The sequence below is a fragment of the Mustela erminea genome, chromosome 4 (genome assembly GCF_009829155.1).
Source record: "Mustela erminea isolate mMusErm1 chromosome 4, mMusErm1.Pri, whole genome shotgun sequence".
NCBI classification, from domain to species: Eukaryota; Metazoa; Chordata; class Mammalia; order Carnivora; family Mustelidae; genus Mustela; species Mustela erminea.
The window spans coordinates 40,856,619-40,870,112 of NC_045617.1; the positions used below are offsets into that span (position 1 = coordinate 40,856,619).

General features: G+C 38.6%; 1 protein-coding gene across 2 annotated transcripts in view; it reads left to right on the top strand.

Moving 5' to 3' along the window:
- The window catches only part of MDN1 (midasin AAA ATPase 1), a 168,103-nt gene that overhangs the window by 64,045 nt on the left and 90,564 nt on the right, over positions 1 to 13,494 (top strand). For both annotated transcript variants that reach the window (XM_032339051.1, XM_032339052.1), the window contains exons 21-32: positions 1,903 to 2,050; positions 2,333 to 2,443; positions 3,511 to 3,662; positions 4,173 to 4,351; positions 5,150 to 5,358; positions 5,548 to 5,694; positions 6,521 to 6,662; positions 8,635 to 8,769; positions 8,851 to 8,989; positions 9,745 to 9,883; positions 10,176 to 10,306; positions 12,497 to 12,641. In XM_032339051.1, the coding sequence (XP_032194942.1) occupies positions 1,903 to 2,050; positions 2,333 to 2,443; positions 3,511 to 3,662; positions 4,173 to 4,351; positions 5,150 to 5,358; positions 5,548 to 5,694; positions 6,521 to 6,662; positions 8,635 to 8,769; positions 8,851 to 8,989; positions 9,745 to 9,883; positions 10,176 to 10,306; positions 12,497 to 12,641 (1,777 nt within the window). The remainder of the gene's footprint in view (positions 1 to 1,902; positions 2,051 to 2,332; positions 2,444 to 3,510; positions 3,663 to 4,172; positions 4,352 to 5,149; positions 5,359 to 5,547; positions 5,695 to 6,520; positions 6,663 to 8,634; positions 8,770 to 8,850; positions 8,990 to 9,744; positions 9,884 to 10,175; positions 10,307 to 12,496; positions 12,642 to 13,494) is intronic.

Consider the following 13,494-nt stretch of genomic DNA (forward strand, 5'->3'; position numbering starts at 1 on the left):
TATAAGTAGTAAGTGTTCATTTGTAATAACCCATTCCTAGAATGTAGATTCTTTCTACAAAAGAAAGAACATGGGGGCACCTGGGTGGCTCAGTTGGTTAAGCCACTGCCTTCGGCTCAGGTGATGATCCTGGAGTCCCGGGATCGAGTCCCACATCAGGCTCCAGCTCCACGGGGAGTCTGCTTCTCCCTCTGATCTTCACCCCTCTCATGCTTGCTCTCTCTATCTCTCTCTCAAGTAAATAAATAAAATCCTTAAAAAAAAAAAAATGTGTAGCAGGATTGCAAAGAGGCAAGTCAAATCTTATTATTTGGGCAAGAACTTGGATTTCATCTGTGACACACATTTGGTTACTCTTTTTTTTTTTATTTTAAGATTTTATTTATTTATTTGACAGACATCACAAGTAGGCAGAAAGGCAGGCAGAGAGGGAGAGAGGAGGAAGCAGGCTTCCTGTGGGGCTCAATCCCAGGACCCTGAGATCATGACCTGAGCTGAAGGCAGAGGCTTTAACCCTCTGAGCCACCCAGGTGCCCCTCACATTTGGTTACTTTTGATCTTGTGTAGCTGATCATGAATTTAAGGAAGTTTTAAATTTCTTGCATTTCATGTTTAAGTCTGAAGCTTATTTCGTCTTGCCATCTTCTAGACTACTAAAGTGTGGTAATGGTAACAGTAACAGTCACCGTATTTTCATACTGTGTAACATTTTGTCATTGTTGATTAAGGACATACCTATGACCTTTCAAATACCATGATTTTCTGTGTGCTTCTCCATCACTATTAGATTACACTAGGACTTTATTTCCCTCTTCTATTGAAGCAGACTTTGGAACACTGTGTTTAGACTCTGTGTGTGTGTGTTTCTGTGTGTGGTTTTTTTTTTTTTTTTTTTAAGATTTATTTTAGAGTGTGTGGGGTTGGGGTTTGGAGAGGTAGAGGAGGAGGAAGAGAGAATTTCAAGGAGTCTCCCCTCTGAGCACAGACTGTGATATGGGGCTTGATTCCACCACGCTGAGATCAGGACCTGAGCCAAAATCAACAGTTGGATGCTTAACCAACTGAGCCACCCCTGGACTCTGTATATTATTACCAAGGGCTTCTCCTATCTTACTGTCTTTTGTTAAGAATCTGATATTTTGGGGCACCTAGGTGGCTCAGTGTGTTGAGACCTCTGCCTTCAGCTGTCATCATGGTCCTGGGGTCCCAAGATCAAGCCCCAAGTTGGGCTCTCTGCTCAGCAGGGAGCCTGCTTCCCCCCCCCACCCCCTGCCTGCCTCTCTGTGATCTCCGTCTGTCAAATAGATAAATAAATCTTTAAAAAAAAAAAAGAATCTGATGTTCTTCACCTCTCTGCTCTTTTCGTCCTAAAGGAAATTGATAGATCCTTCTTTTAAAAGAGCCTGAGTGTATGAAAACTAAATTCTTTTAAAAAAGATTTTATTTATTTTGAGAGCGAGAGACAGAGAAAGGAGGGGCAGAGGGAGGAGCAGACTCCCCGATAAGCAGGAAGCCCTGAAAAATAGATTCAAAAGAGAATGTCTGAGAGGTTTTGATGAATGCTCTAGGAAATCATATGTCAGCTTAACTATCTAGTTCTATAAAAATGATGGGGCGCCTGGGTTACTCAGTTGTTAAGTGTCTGCCTTTAGCTCAGCTCATGATCCTGGGGTCCTGGGGTCCCGCCTCATATTGGGCTCCCTGCTCGGTGGAAGGCTGCTTCTCCCTCTCCCACTCCCCCTCTGCTTGTGTTCTCTCTCTCACTGTGTCTCTATCAAATAAATAAATAAAATCTTTTTTTAAAAAATGGCTTTTGGACCTTGCATAAAAAATAGGAATAATGGCAAAATAAGTGAATGCTTATTAGTTAACAAAGTCATTTGAACTCTATCCTTTTTGTAGCTTGTATACAGCTCTACGGAAAGACTCTGGGACAAAATTGGTGGATGGAACTGGCCATAGACCTCACTACAGCCTTCGGACTCTTTGCAGAGCTCTGCGATTTGCAGCTTCCAATCCGTGTAGCAACATCCAGCGCTCGCTCTATGAGGTCTTTCTAAAATCTGTTCTTGAAGGGGAGCTTGGTGGATGGGCTCACTATTGGATGGGATGAAGTGGTGATGCAAATGCCAGGTTTGCCTTTGTGTTCCATTTAGTCAGCTCAGCCTAGAACATACCAGAGTGACCCTGCCCTTTTTCTACCATCATAACACATTTAAAAGTTGTTCTGGGAACCAGCACCACCCGAGAGGTTCAATTTTGTTCCCGAAATAAGTTGAACTGTTATTGCAGAAGGGTAATTAGTTTTATGCGTATTTGGTTTTTTTCCTAGGGATTTTGTTTGGGTTTCTTAACACAGCTTGACAGAGCATCACACCCAATAGTTCAGAAGCTCATTTGTCAACACGTTGTCTCTGGCAATGTAAAAAGTCTGCTGAAGCAGGTATGTTGTTTGATTTCTTGACTTAACATAAGTGAAAGGCTAATTATAAAAGTAATCCATTTGTTCCAAAACATTAGGTGGTGTCTTGGATGGTGAAAATTCCCAATAATCCTACCCCGACTCTTTAGAGATTTAACCTTATGCCCTTCCACCTACATTATATATGTATTTTGTTATATATTCAAATTATGACAGTGTGTGTATAGATTTATCAAAGCAAATTCTTTCTTATTTATTTTAATTCCAGTATATTTAATATACATTGTTACATTAGTTTCACATATGCAACAATATAGTGATTCAACAAATTTGTATGTTACTAGTTGCTGAAGTTTAGTGTACTCTTAATCCCCATCGCTTGTTTGACAGTCTCCTCACCCACCTTCCCTCTGGTAACCATCAGTTTATTCTCTATTGTGAAAAGTCTATTTTTTGGTTTGTCTTTTTTTTTCTTTGTTCATTTTTGTTTCTTAAATTCCACATATTTGTGAAATCATATGGTATTTGTCTTTTCCTGGCTGACTTATTTCACTTAGCAAGGGCAAATTCTAATACATATATCTAATATAAATAACTTAAAAGGAACCGTCTTGTAATACTGTTCTGTAGCTTCCTTTCTTAGGTTCACTATATCCTATATTTTTGTACTGTACCAGAGATCACTGTGACATTGTTTCTAATGGTTACATAGTATTTTGTCGCTTACACCATAGTTTGTGTACACACTTCCCATTCTGATTGATAGTTGGGCATTTTTTTTTCTTACTAAACACAACTATCATTTCAGTTTGACAGAGGAAATTCTAGAATAACACGGGAGTGAAAGATGCTGAGAAAGTGTTTTACCAACTAACAGGCTTGTTTATATGTTAATTCCTTAACTCTTTTTTTTTTTTTTTTTTTTTTATTCCTTAACTCTTAAGGAAGAAAGTACCTGATTAGGGACTTAGAATTACTTTGGATTCACCATCCAGAATGCGGCAGCATTCTTGATGATAACCTCTCTGAAAGAGTGTCATAGTTATCATGGGACTGTTGGTTATTTCTCTGACATTTTTGTCTTTCAGCCTATTCCAGAACCAAAAGGAGGCCGGCTTATCCAGGTCGAAGGATACTGGATTTCAGTGGGAGACAAGGAGCCTACAATAGATGAGACCTACGTTCTTACATCTTCTGTTAAGCTAAACCTAAGAGACATAGTCCGAGTGGTTTCTGCAGGGTATATGGACCTTTTCTCTTACTTCTCTGAAGCTTCACCAGCATAAGCATTGATGGCATTCTAGTCTTACTTCTTTAATTTTTAAAGTGCTTTATTATTGTTCGTTGGCTGAGTGAATAATACCTTCTTGAGCCAGCACTTTTCTCCTGGCACAAAGCATTGTTTCTAGTTGCACCTTTTGGTGGAAGCAACACAGATGCAGATTATTTGTCCAGCTTGTTTTCCAGTATTTTGCTGATGAATACTCATCATCCGTTATTTAAGTAATAGCTAGTCCCATTTATTGTTTTCTCACAAGTACTATAAGAAAGGTTGAGATTGCTTTCCTCAGTATTTTCTCAGGAACCCCTTTTACACAGAAACTTCCCAGGGCTTTAGAAACATTCTATTAGTGGTGTATAGGCATATAAACATATTTTGTTACGGTGATAAGTGATACATTCTTTTTAACACTACTTGAATTTTGGTTCCTTTTTTCCTTAAATTGCTTTATTGGCTGATCTTTTCAAGAACCTATCCAGTGTTGATTCAGGGAGAGACATCAGTTGGTAAAACAAGCCTTATCCGATGGCTGGCTGCAGCTTCTGGTAATCATTGTGTGCGTATTAACAATCACGAACACACGGATATTCAGGAGTACATTGGTTGTTATACATCTGACTCTTCAGGGAAGCTTGTGTTTAAAGAAGGTAGGATTATTATTTCATTCCTGAGTATTGTTGTTCATTCTTTTTTTTTTTTTTTAAGATTTTATTTATTTATTTGACAGAGAGATCACAAGTAGGCAGAGAGATAGGCCCAGAGAGAGGGGGAAGCAGGCTCCCCGCTGAGCAGGGAGCCGATGTGGGACTCGATTCCAGTACCTTAGGATCATGACCTGAGCCGAGGGTAGAGGCTTTAACCCACTGAGCCATCCCGGCGCCCCAGGTGTTCATTCTTTTAAACTCATTTCCCCAGGTAAACGTCATCCTTTCCAATTGAGGCACACGAACCTTTGCCATAATAGCTGGTTTGTCTTTCTCCCTGATCTCCCTGGTTAAGGGAAGATGGTTAGTGATCCAGCATTGTTTGGGCCCCGCTGATCTTGTCAGCTGTACAGAGGACTACGAGCAAGTTTTGTAGAGGGTAATTGAACTGCTACTTCATTTTCTAGAGACTCAGAAAAATGTGGTGAGCACTGAACAGAGGGAAGCTAAGAATAGATATGAGAATGTGGTAATTTAAATGAAATTAGACTGCAGGGGGAAAAATAATTTGGAAATGTGATATTTGTCAGCCTTGGCTTTCCTTCTGTGTGAAATGATTACTTTAGTTGAAAATTGTCCTTTTTTGATCTTTGACATCACAAATTATTTGGGGGGCATGACTAGCTGCAGGGAGTAGTTTGTTTTGAAATGCAGTGGTTTAGATTTGGTTAAGTTGCATATAACATTTTTTAAAACTTTGAACTAATTTAGGCACTAATCCTCAGTGTTATTTTTTCTAAGGTGTTCTAATTGATGCTATGAGAAAGGGCTACTGGATTATTTTAGATGAATTAAATTTGGCCCCTACTGATGTGTTAGAGGCACTGAACAGATTACTGGATGATAACCGTGAATTGCTCATCACAGAAACACAAGAAGTTGTTAAAGCTCACCCTCGGTTTATGCTTTTTGCTACCCAGAACCCACCAGGCCTTTATGGAGGCAGAAAGGTGTGTAGCGTTTGCCCCTTACTCCCATTTGTTGCCCTGTAAAGTAATAATTTTTTCTTGGTAAGACTGAGATGTTTTTACTTCTTTTGAAGCGTTTTTCTTTTTATGGTGAATAGCAGAGCCTCCATTTTGGAAACTGGGTGAGAGGCTCTTTTTATCATGGTTTTTTTTTTTTCCTGTGTTTCCTAGGTGCTTTCTAGAGCCTTCAGGAATCGGTTTGTGGAATTGCATTTTGATGAATTGCCTAGTTCTGAGTTGGAAACAATCTTGCATAAGCGCTGTAGTTTGCCACCCTCCTACTGTAGCAAGTTGGTTAAAGTCATGCTGGACCTTCAGGTATTTCATCTCTCTCGCTTAGTTCCAGATGGAACATACTCATTAGATTTTGTGATCAAAGTTTAAAATTTGATTGCCTTCTCAGTTAGATAGACCGGTCCATCCATTTTTTTTTTTTTTAATATCCTCAGAGTAAGGATATCAAAGTGCACTCCATTAATACATTTTTTGGTTTTATAAATGAACAATTTGATATCATGTTATAGTTTTTCTCATAGTCATATATGGTAACAGTCCTGTACTTGTGGATAATTTTGGAACATTTTGTTTAGATTTGAATTTGGCTTTCACAAACTGCAAATTTTGTTTTTTAAATGGATCTAGTCCTTGAATGGACACAACTAAAGATACCTTTTTATGTCTCTCCGTTGTCAATTCTGTGAAGCTACAGTTTGTTTTTTTGAGTATTTCATTTTATGGTATTAAAAGTGTCCTTTATCAGAATTAATGTACTTTTAGTTTCTGGAAAGCTAATAATAATTAGCAGTCTTAGTGCTATGTTCCTACATTATGGGATTGATGTTTCTGCCTGTTTGCCATCATTTGTATTCATAATTTTTACATATATGGTATAGGAAATGGAATTCTTTTTTTTTCTTGGTGTTGTGTTTTGGAATTTATATTACATTTGGAATTTATATTACATTATAAAACACATGAGTTTGAATATTTATCTTCAAAGGATTATAGTCCATTTACTTTTTTTGAAAATTAATCTTAGTGGAATGAATCATTTTTATAGGAGCATAAATTTGTTAAAAATCTTATATAGGTTGTACAGTTTGTTTGCCATTGCACTTTTTCATTTGTTTTGATATTTTAATAGTCCTATCGCAGAAGTTCTTCAGTGTTTGCTGGAAAACAGGGCTTCATCACCCTTCGTGATCTGTTTCGATGGGCTGAAAGATACAGATTGGCTGAACAGACCGAGAAAGAATATGACTGGCTGCAGCATTTAGCCAATGACGGTATGCTTTCAGTTGGATGCTCTCACACCGTGAAGTTATGTCAAACATCCAATCTTCTTATTAAAATAAATCTTTCCCGAATTGTGGTCAATATATACATTTTACTGGGTATTTCAAAAATAGTCTTTCTCCCTCAAGTACCAGATGCTTTAGAAAATAGTTCTTTCCTGCAGGCGTCTGTGCTAGTATGTTTGGGTTTTTATAGTTTTCTTTTTGCTTCAGGTGGCTCCATGTAGGAATCAGACAGGGGCACAATGCCTGTGTAAGAGTTTTGGCCAGGTGTTGATGATGTCTCTGTGGTCTGTTTATCTGCAATTCACCAATCAGAGATAGTCATGCTTGTGCCTTATACAGACAACTGTCAGGTTGAGCCACCTGAGTATCTCAGTTGGTAAGCATCTGTTTTTGGCTCAGGTCATGATCCCAGGATTCTGGGTTCGAGCCCCGTGTCTTCTCTTTCTTCCTCTACCTCTCCCCCTACTTGTGCTCGCTCCCGCGCGGGGACTGTCTCTCTCTGTGTCAAATAGATTAAAAAAATCTTAAAAAAAAATAGTAAAAGAAAACTGACAGGTTGGTCACGTACTATCATAGTTCTGAGGAAAGGCAGTTATGTCATCTGAGACTCATGATTGCTCATTCTGGTTTATTCCCTGGGAAGAATTTATATGTTACTCCATAGGAAAGAACGCATTTCAGAGTCTTCTGATTTGAAAGGTACTAATGACTCATTAATGGAGTGGTTAATAAGGAGAGTAAATAAAACTAACCCATGAGAGTATATTTTTTTTCTTTACTGGTAAAGAGTAGATAGATGGAGTAACAGGTGTTTTGTTTTTTTTTTTTTTAAAAACAAAAAACAGGGGCACCTGGGTGGCGCAGTGGGTTAAAGCCTCTGCCTTCGGCTCAGGTCATGATCTCAGGGTCCTGGGATCGAGTCCCGCATCAGGCTCTCTGCTCAGCAGGGAGCCTGCTTCCTCCTCTCTCTCTCTGCCTGCCTCTCTGCCTACTTGTGATCTGTCTCTGTCAAATAAATAAATAAAATATTTAAAAAAACAAAAAACAAAAAAAACAAAAAACAGTCTTTAATCAGGGTATAACATAGTAAAGTGAATATAGTGCTCTGTTTTTTCATGTGTAAGCTAGATATCTTTTATTTTTTTTCTTAACATATGTGTATACCATGTGAATCATTACGTAGGCCAAAAAGTATAGAGTATTTTCCAGTACCTCAAAAGATTCTTTCATGGTTTCTGCCAGTCTTAACCTCCTGTGGAGGTAACCACTGCTCTGACCTCTGTGAACACTGATTTTTGGCTTTGCTTGAGCTTCAGCTAGTCCTATGTACTCCTTGGGTTTGACTTTTTTTTATCCAGTCTAATGTGAGGTTCAGCTGTGTTGTTATGTTTAATTATTATTGTGTTGTAACCCATTGTATGGAGATACCATAAATGTTTAATCTCTCTCTTGTTGGTGGACATTTGGGTTATTTCCACTCTCTAGCTCTTATGAAAAGAACTTCTCTGAACATTCCTACATATGTCTTTTGGTCCACATGTGTTCATTTGTGTTTGGGTAAGAACATGGAGGTCATGTTGCTGGGTGCAGGGCAGACATATGGTTAGTTGCAGTAGGTTCTCCCAATTTTCTGAAGTAGTTCTTTAGATACTTTCTCCATAGCACCTAATAAGAGTTTCTGTTGCAGGGTGCCTGGGTGGCTCAGTGGGTTAAAGCCTCTGCCTTCGGCTCAGGTCATGATCCCAGGGTCCTGGGATCGAGCCCCGCATCAGGCTCTCTGCTCAGTGGAGAGCCTGCTTCCTCCTCTCTCTCTGCCTGCCTCTCTGCCTACTTGTGATCTGTCTGTCAAATAAATAAATCTTTAAAAAAAAAAAAAGTTGCTGTTGCTCCATGTTCTCAATATCCCTTGGTATTATAACTTAACACTTATTGATTCCTTTTTTTTTTTTTTTTTAAGGATTTATGCTTCTCGCAGGCCGAGTCAGGAAGCAGGAGGAGATTGATGTGATTCAAGAAGTCCTTGAAAAACATTTCAAGAAAAAATTGTGTCCTTGGTCCCTCTTCTCCAAGGAAAATGTCCTAAAATTACTGAGTGAGTAGGTCAAAATACCCAGAGGAAATGAATTGAGCTGTACTCCTGTTAGAAGCTAAATCTTTATTCTGTGTTTTATAGGTAAATTGTCTACTCAGGTATCCATGTTGGAGTCTACATTCAGTCACATTGTGTGGACTGAGAGTATGCGGAGACTGGCGGTCCTGGTGGGAAGAGCGCTAGAATTTGGTGAACCAGTGCTGCTGGTTGGAGACACTGGGTAAAGTCCTGTGCTTCTGTGACAGTAACTTGTGATGGTTCAGTTCAGTTCCATAGGAGTACTTGAGTTATCTGTGAAGGATTAGCAGGGATGCAATCTTTTTTTTCTTTTATCTCCCCATCCCCCACTACCTTTTTGTAAGGCTCAAGTAATAGACCTATTACTGTTTGTTTTCTTCTTCCTTCAGACCTTTGTGATATAGAAGAGAATGATTTCTTGCATTATTATCACTGGCGTGTTTTCTTTTTTTCTTTGTAATTCTTTTAAATAGTGCCATTCATTCTTTTTTTTTCTTTTCTTTTTAAAGATTTTATTTATTTATTTGACAGAGATCACAAGTGGGCAGAGAGAAGGAGGGGGAAGCAGTCTCCTTGCTGAGCAGAGAGCCTGATTCGGGGCTCGATCCCAGGACTCTGGGATCATGACCTGAGCTGAAGGCAGAGACTTTAACCCACTGAGCGATCCAGGCACCCCTAATAGTGCCATTCATTCTATAAATCTGTAGAGAACAACAGATGAGCTCCAGTCTCTTAAAAATCTTTAAAAAAAAAAAAAAAAAAGAAACACTCTAGGTTGCTGGTGTTTGGGGGAAGGGTGCCCTGATCTCAGGAAGCCGATGTCCTGTGTTGGCCAGCAGTCTCTGTTCCTGCAGTGAGCCTCTCACCAGAGCTCTCCTCTTATGCTGATTGGAGTGGCTATGCATGTATATTTGGAATTTATGGTCCTTATTAATCTGGTATGTATCCCTTTAACAGATGTGGGAAAACAACAATCTGTCAGGTGTTTGCAGGATTGGCAAATCAGAAACTATACTCTGTCAACTGCCACTTACACATGGAGACTTCAGACTTCCTGGGAGGGCTGCGGCCGGTGAGACAGAAGCCAAAGGACAAGGTTCGTTCAGTAGTGAATAATGATGTGTTCCTTCATTTGAAGAATTGCAGTTGGCTTTGTGTAGGTGTCAGCTGTGGAATTTATTCATGGTGAAGTTTTGATCCCAGATTTGATATATATCTTTAGATTTTCACTTGTGTACAGAGACTTTCCTGAGGATCCTGTTGTACAGGCTTTATTCCTTGTTCTTAGACCCTTACTTTCTGCGGAATGACCACTTACTCTACTACATGTGTAATGTCTTGCGAAGCCACCTGTTCTTTAATTTCACACCTTCTTTTCCGAATTGTAGGAAGAAGTTGATACATCAAAACTTTTTGAGTGGCATGATGGTCCTCTAGTTCTGGCCATGAAAGAAGATGGCTTTTTTCTCCTGGATGAAATCTCACTGGCTGATGACTCTGTCCTGGAAAGACTCAATAGGTATATGTGTAAGAGGTTTGCCCTGTGTGTGATGTTTCCATTGGTCTGGTTATTTTTTAATTAATTAAACAATTAAAAAAATTTTTTTAAAAGATTTTATTTATTTATTTGACAGATAGAGATCACAAGTAGGCAGAGAGGCAGGCAGAGAGAGAGAGAGAGAGAGAGAGAAGAGGAAGCAGGCTCCCCGCTGAGCAGAGAGCCTGATGTGGGGCTCCATCCCAGCACCCTGGGATCATGACCCGAGCCAAAGGCAGAGGCTTTAACCCACTGAGCCACCCAGGCGCCCCAACAATTAAAATTTTTTTAAATTAAAAGATTAAAAATTCCCATGTAGTTAACATGTAGTTAACATATAGCATGATGCTAGTTTCAGATGTATAATACAGTGATGCTACAGTTCTGTATATTACAGAATGCTCTTCGTGATATGGCTGCTTTTAATCTCATTCACCTATTTCACCCAGTCCCTCTACCTATCTCCCCTCTGGTAACCATCAAGTTTTTTCCCTATGATTAAGAATCTATACCTTGGTGGTTCTCTTTTTTCCTTTGTTTTGTTTCCTAAATTCCACATATAAGGGAAATCATGTGGTATTTTTCTTTGATTTATTTTACTTAGCATTGTACCCTCTAGCTCATTCATATTGTTGCAAATGACAAGATTTCATTCCTTTTTATGGTTAAATAATATTCCACAGAATATGGAATACTGGTCTGGTTTTTATAGCTATTCTTTTGCACAGTAATGTTCTTCATAGTTGCATGGTAAATGTTTGAAAATGATAATGAGTTACTGTTTTTTTTGCTTGTTTATTTTGTTTTAGCACTCAGAGTAGTTTAACAGGGCTAGTTTTTCCTGTCAGTAATCAGAAAGATGGGACTGTAGAATGGCCATGCTAAAGCAAATGAACAGAAGTTAAAACTCTTTTTTGGGGCAATTTATGTGACCATTACCTAAATTCTTCAAAGAACTAGAATCAGAATTCTAGATGTTATATGGCTGTATGACCTCAAAATCTCGGACTAATACGAATTTTGATGTATACCTATTTTTCTTTTCTTTTTTTTTTTTTAAAGATTCTATTTATTTATTTGACAGATAGGGAGAGAGGGAACACAAGCAGGGGGAGTGGGAGAGGGAGAAGCAGGTTTTCCTCTGAGCAGGGAGCCCAACAGAGGGCTTAATCCCAGGACCCTGGGACCATGAACTCAGCCGAAGGCAGAAGCTTAACAAATGAGCCACCCAGGCACTCCTGTTTTTCTTTTTTGAAGTTTAATTTACATACCATAAATTTATCCATTTTAAATGCATAATTCAACAAGTTTTGGTAAATTTACTGAGTTTTGCACCATAATCTAGTTTTACCTTTCCACTATACCAGTAGGAACCTTTCTGCCACTCTACAGTGTATTTCTGATGCCATCTCCTGCTCCAGGTCACTACTAAATTACTTTCTGTTTAAAAAAAAAAAAAAATGTCTTTTTATCACATTGCATATAAATGGTTTCTCTGCATTTGCACTATGCATTGTTTTGAGGGTCATCCATGTGGTAGCCTGTTAGTAGTTTGTTCCTTTTTATTCCTAAGAGTTTTCCATTGTATAGATATACCATATTTTTTATCCATTTACCTCTTGATGTTATTTGGGTTATTTCTACCAAGTTTGGTGTTTTTAATTTTATTTTTATTTTTTTAAAGTTTTTTATTTATTTGAGAGGCAGTGAGAGAGAGCATGAGGGGGAGAAGGTCAGAGGGAGAAGCAGACTCCCCATGGAGCTGGGAGCCCAATGTGGGACTCAATTCAGGGACTCTGGGATCATGACCTGAGCCAAAGGCAGTTGCTTAACCAACTGAGCCACTCAGGTGCCTGGTATTTGGGTTATTTCTACTTTTGTGAATAATGCTACCATGAATACTTGCATATAAGACACTCATTTGTAAAGCAAGTGCGATAATGGGGCATAAATGGCTAAAGGGATTTTTTTTTTCTTTTGATCAGAAATATTGTTCCCTTACACAGGAATTGGGATCATGAGTTATTTTAAAATTTGTGCTAGGAAAGTGTTAAGTAAAAGCTTAGCAGAGGAGATAACTTTCTTCCTTTTTAAAAGAACTTGAAGACCACAAAATACAAAGGATACGTAAGTCTTTTCTAATCTTATATTCTCCAATTTTTTGTCTTTTAGTGTCCTTGAAATGGAAAAGTGCCTGGTATTAGCTGAAAAAGGCAGTGTAGAGGACAAGGATAATGAGGTAGAGCTGTTGACTGCTGGGAAAAAATTCCGTATCTTAGCAACCATGAACCCTGGGGGCGACTTTGGGAAAAAAGAGGTAAAATTGTGTTCCTGAAGCATAATTTTTTTCCAGTTTTGACCTCAGCTCACTGGCAGCTAGAAATATAATATGTAAAAATGCATTTGGAACTTTATATTGGGTAAAAAGAAAGATATTTTAGAATTATTACAAAGTTGAGAGATTCTGACATTATTTCCTTATTTTAATATCTCACTGTGTGTGCCTGAAATTTCATTGTTTCATTGTTTGCCCACCACTTCATGTATGTTACCATAACAAATTCTCACAAGAACTCTTTGTGAAAGTTATTTTCCTACTTTCATGGGTGAGAAAGTTGAAACTGAAATTTAATCTTAAACTCTGTTTCTGGAGTCTCTTAAACACGACTATTTTAAAGTGACAAAAATGTTGCAGCCAGGAGCCTCTTCTGGTTTTGCAGGTGGGCCGTCTCTGTTCTTTCCAGGGGTTTTGTGGGTTACCCTCAGACTATTAGTAAAGGAAAAGGTGGAGAGCAGCCTTCTGTTCAGAGGGTGGTTTTGGGATCCAACCAGGATCCAATACCCTGAACACCATGGCTTTCAGGCTTGCGAAGCTTCTCAGTAGAGAAGTCTATGTTGTGTGTGGGATCCTGGCCTGTTAGGAAAATGGTGATGTGGTGATAGGTCAAGGATGATGAGAAGAAACAGAGGTTGTGAATGAAAGTAATTCAAATTCTTGGTAACTTGGTGGATCCCTGAAATGCGAACATGGTGTTTTGGGCTTGATTTTCCTCTGTAGCATAAAAAGAAAGATTATAACTATACTTCTTGAAATGTTTTGAAAAGAAGAAATAAATACATCATAGCTTCTAACATTATGTGAAAACTGATTCTTTGGCAAGTGAGAATAA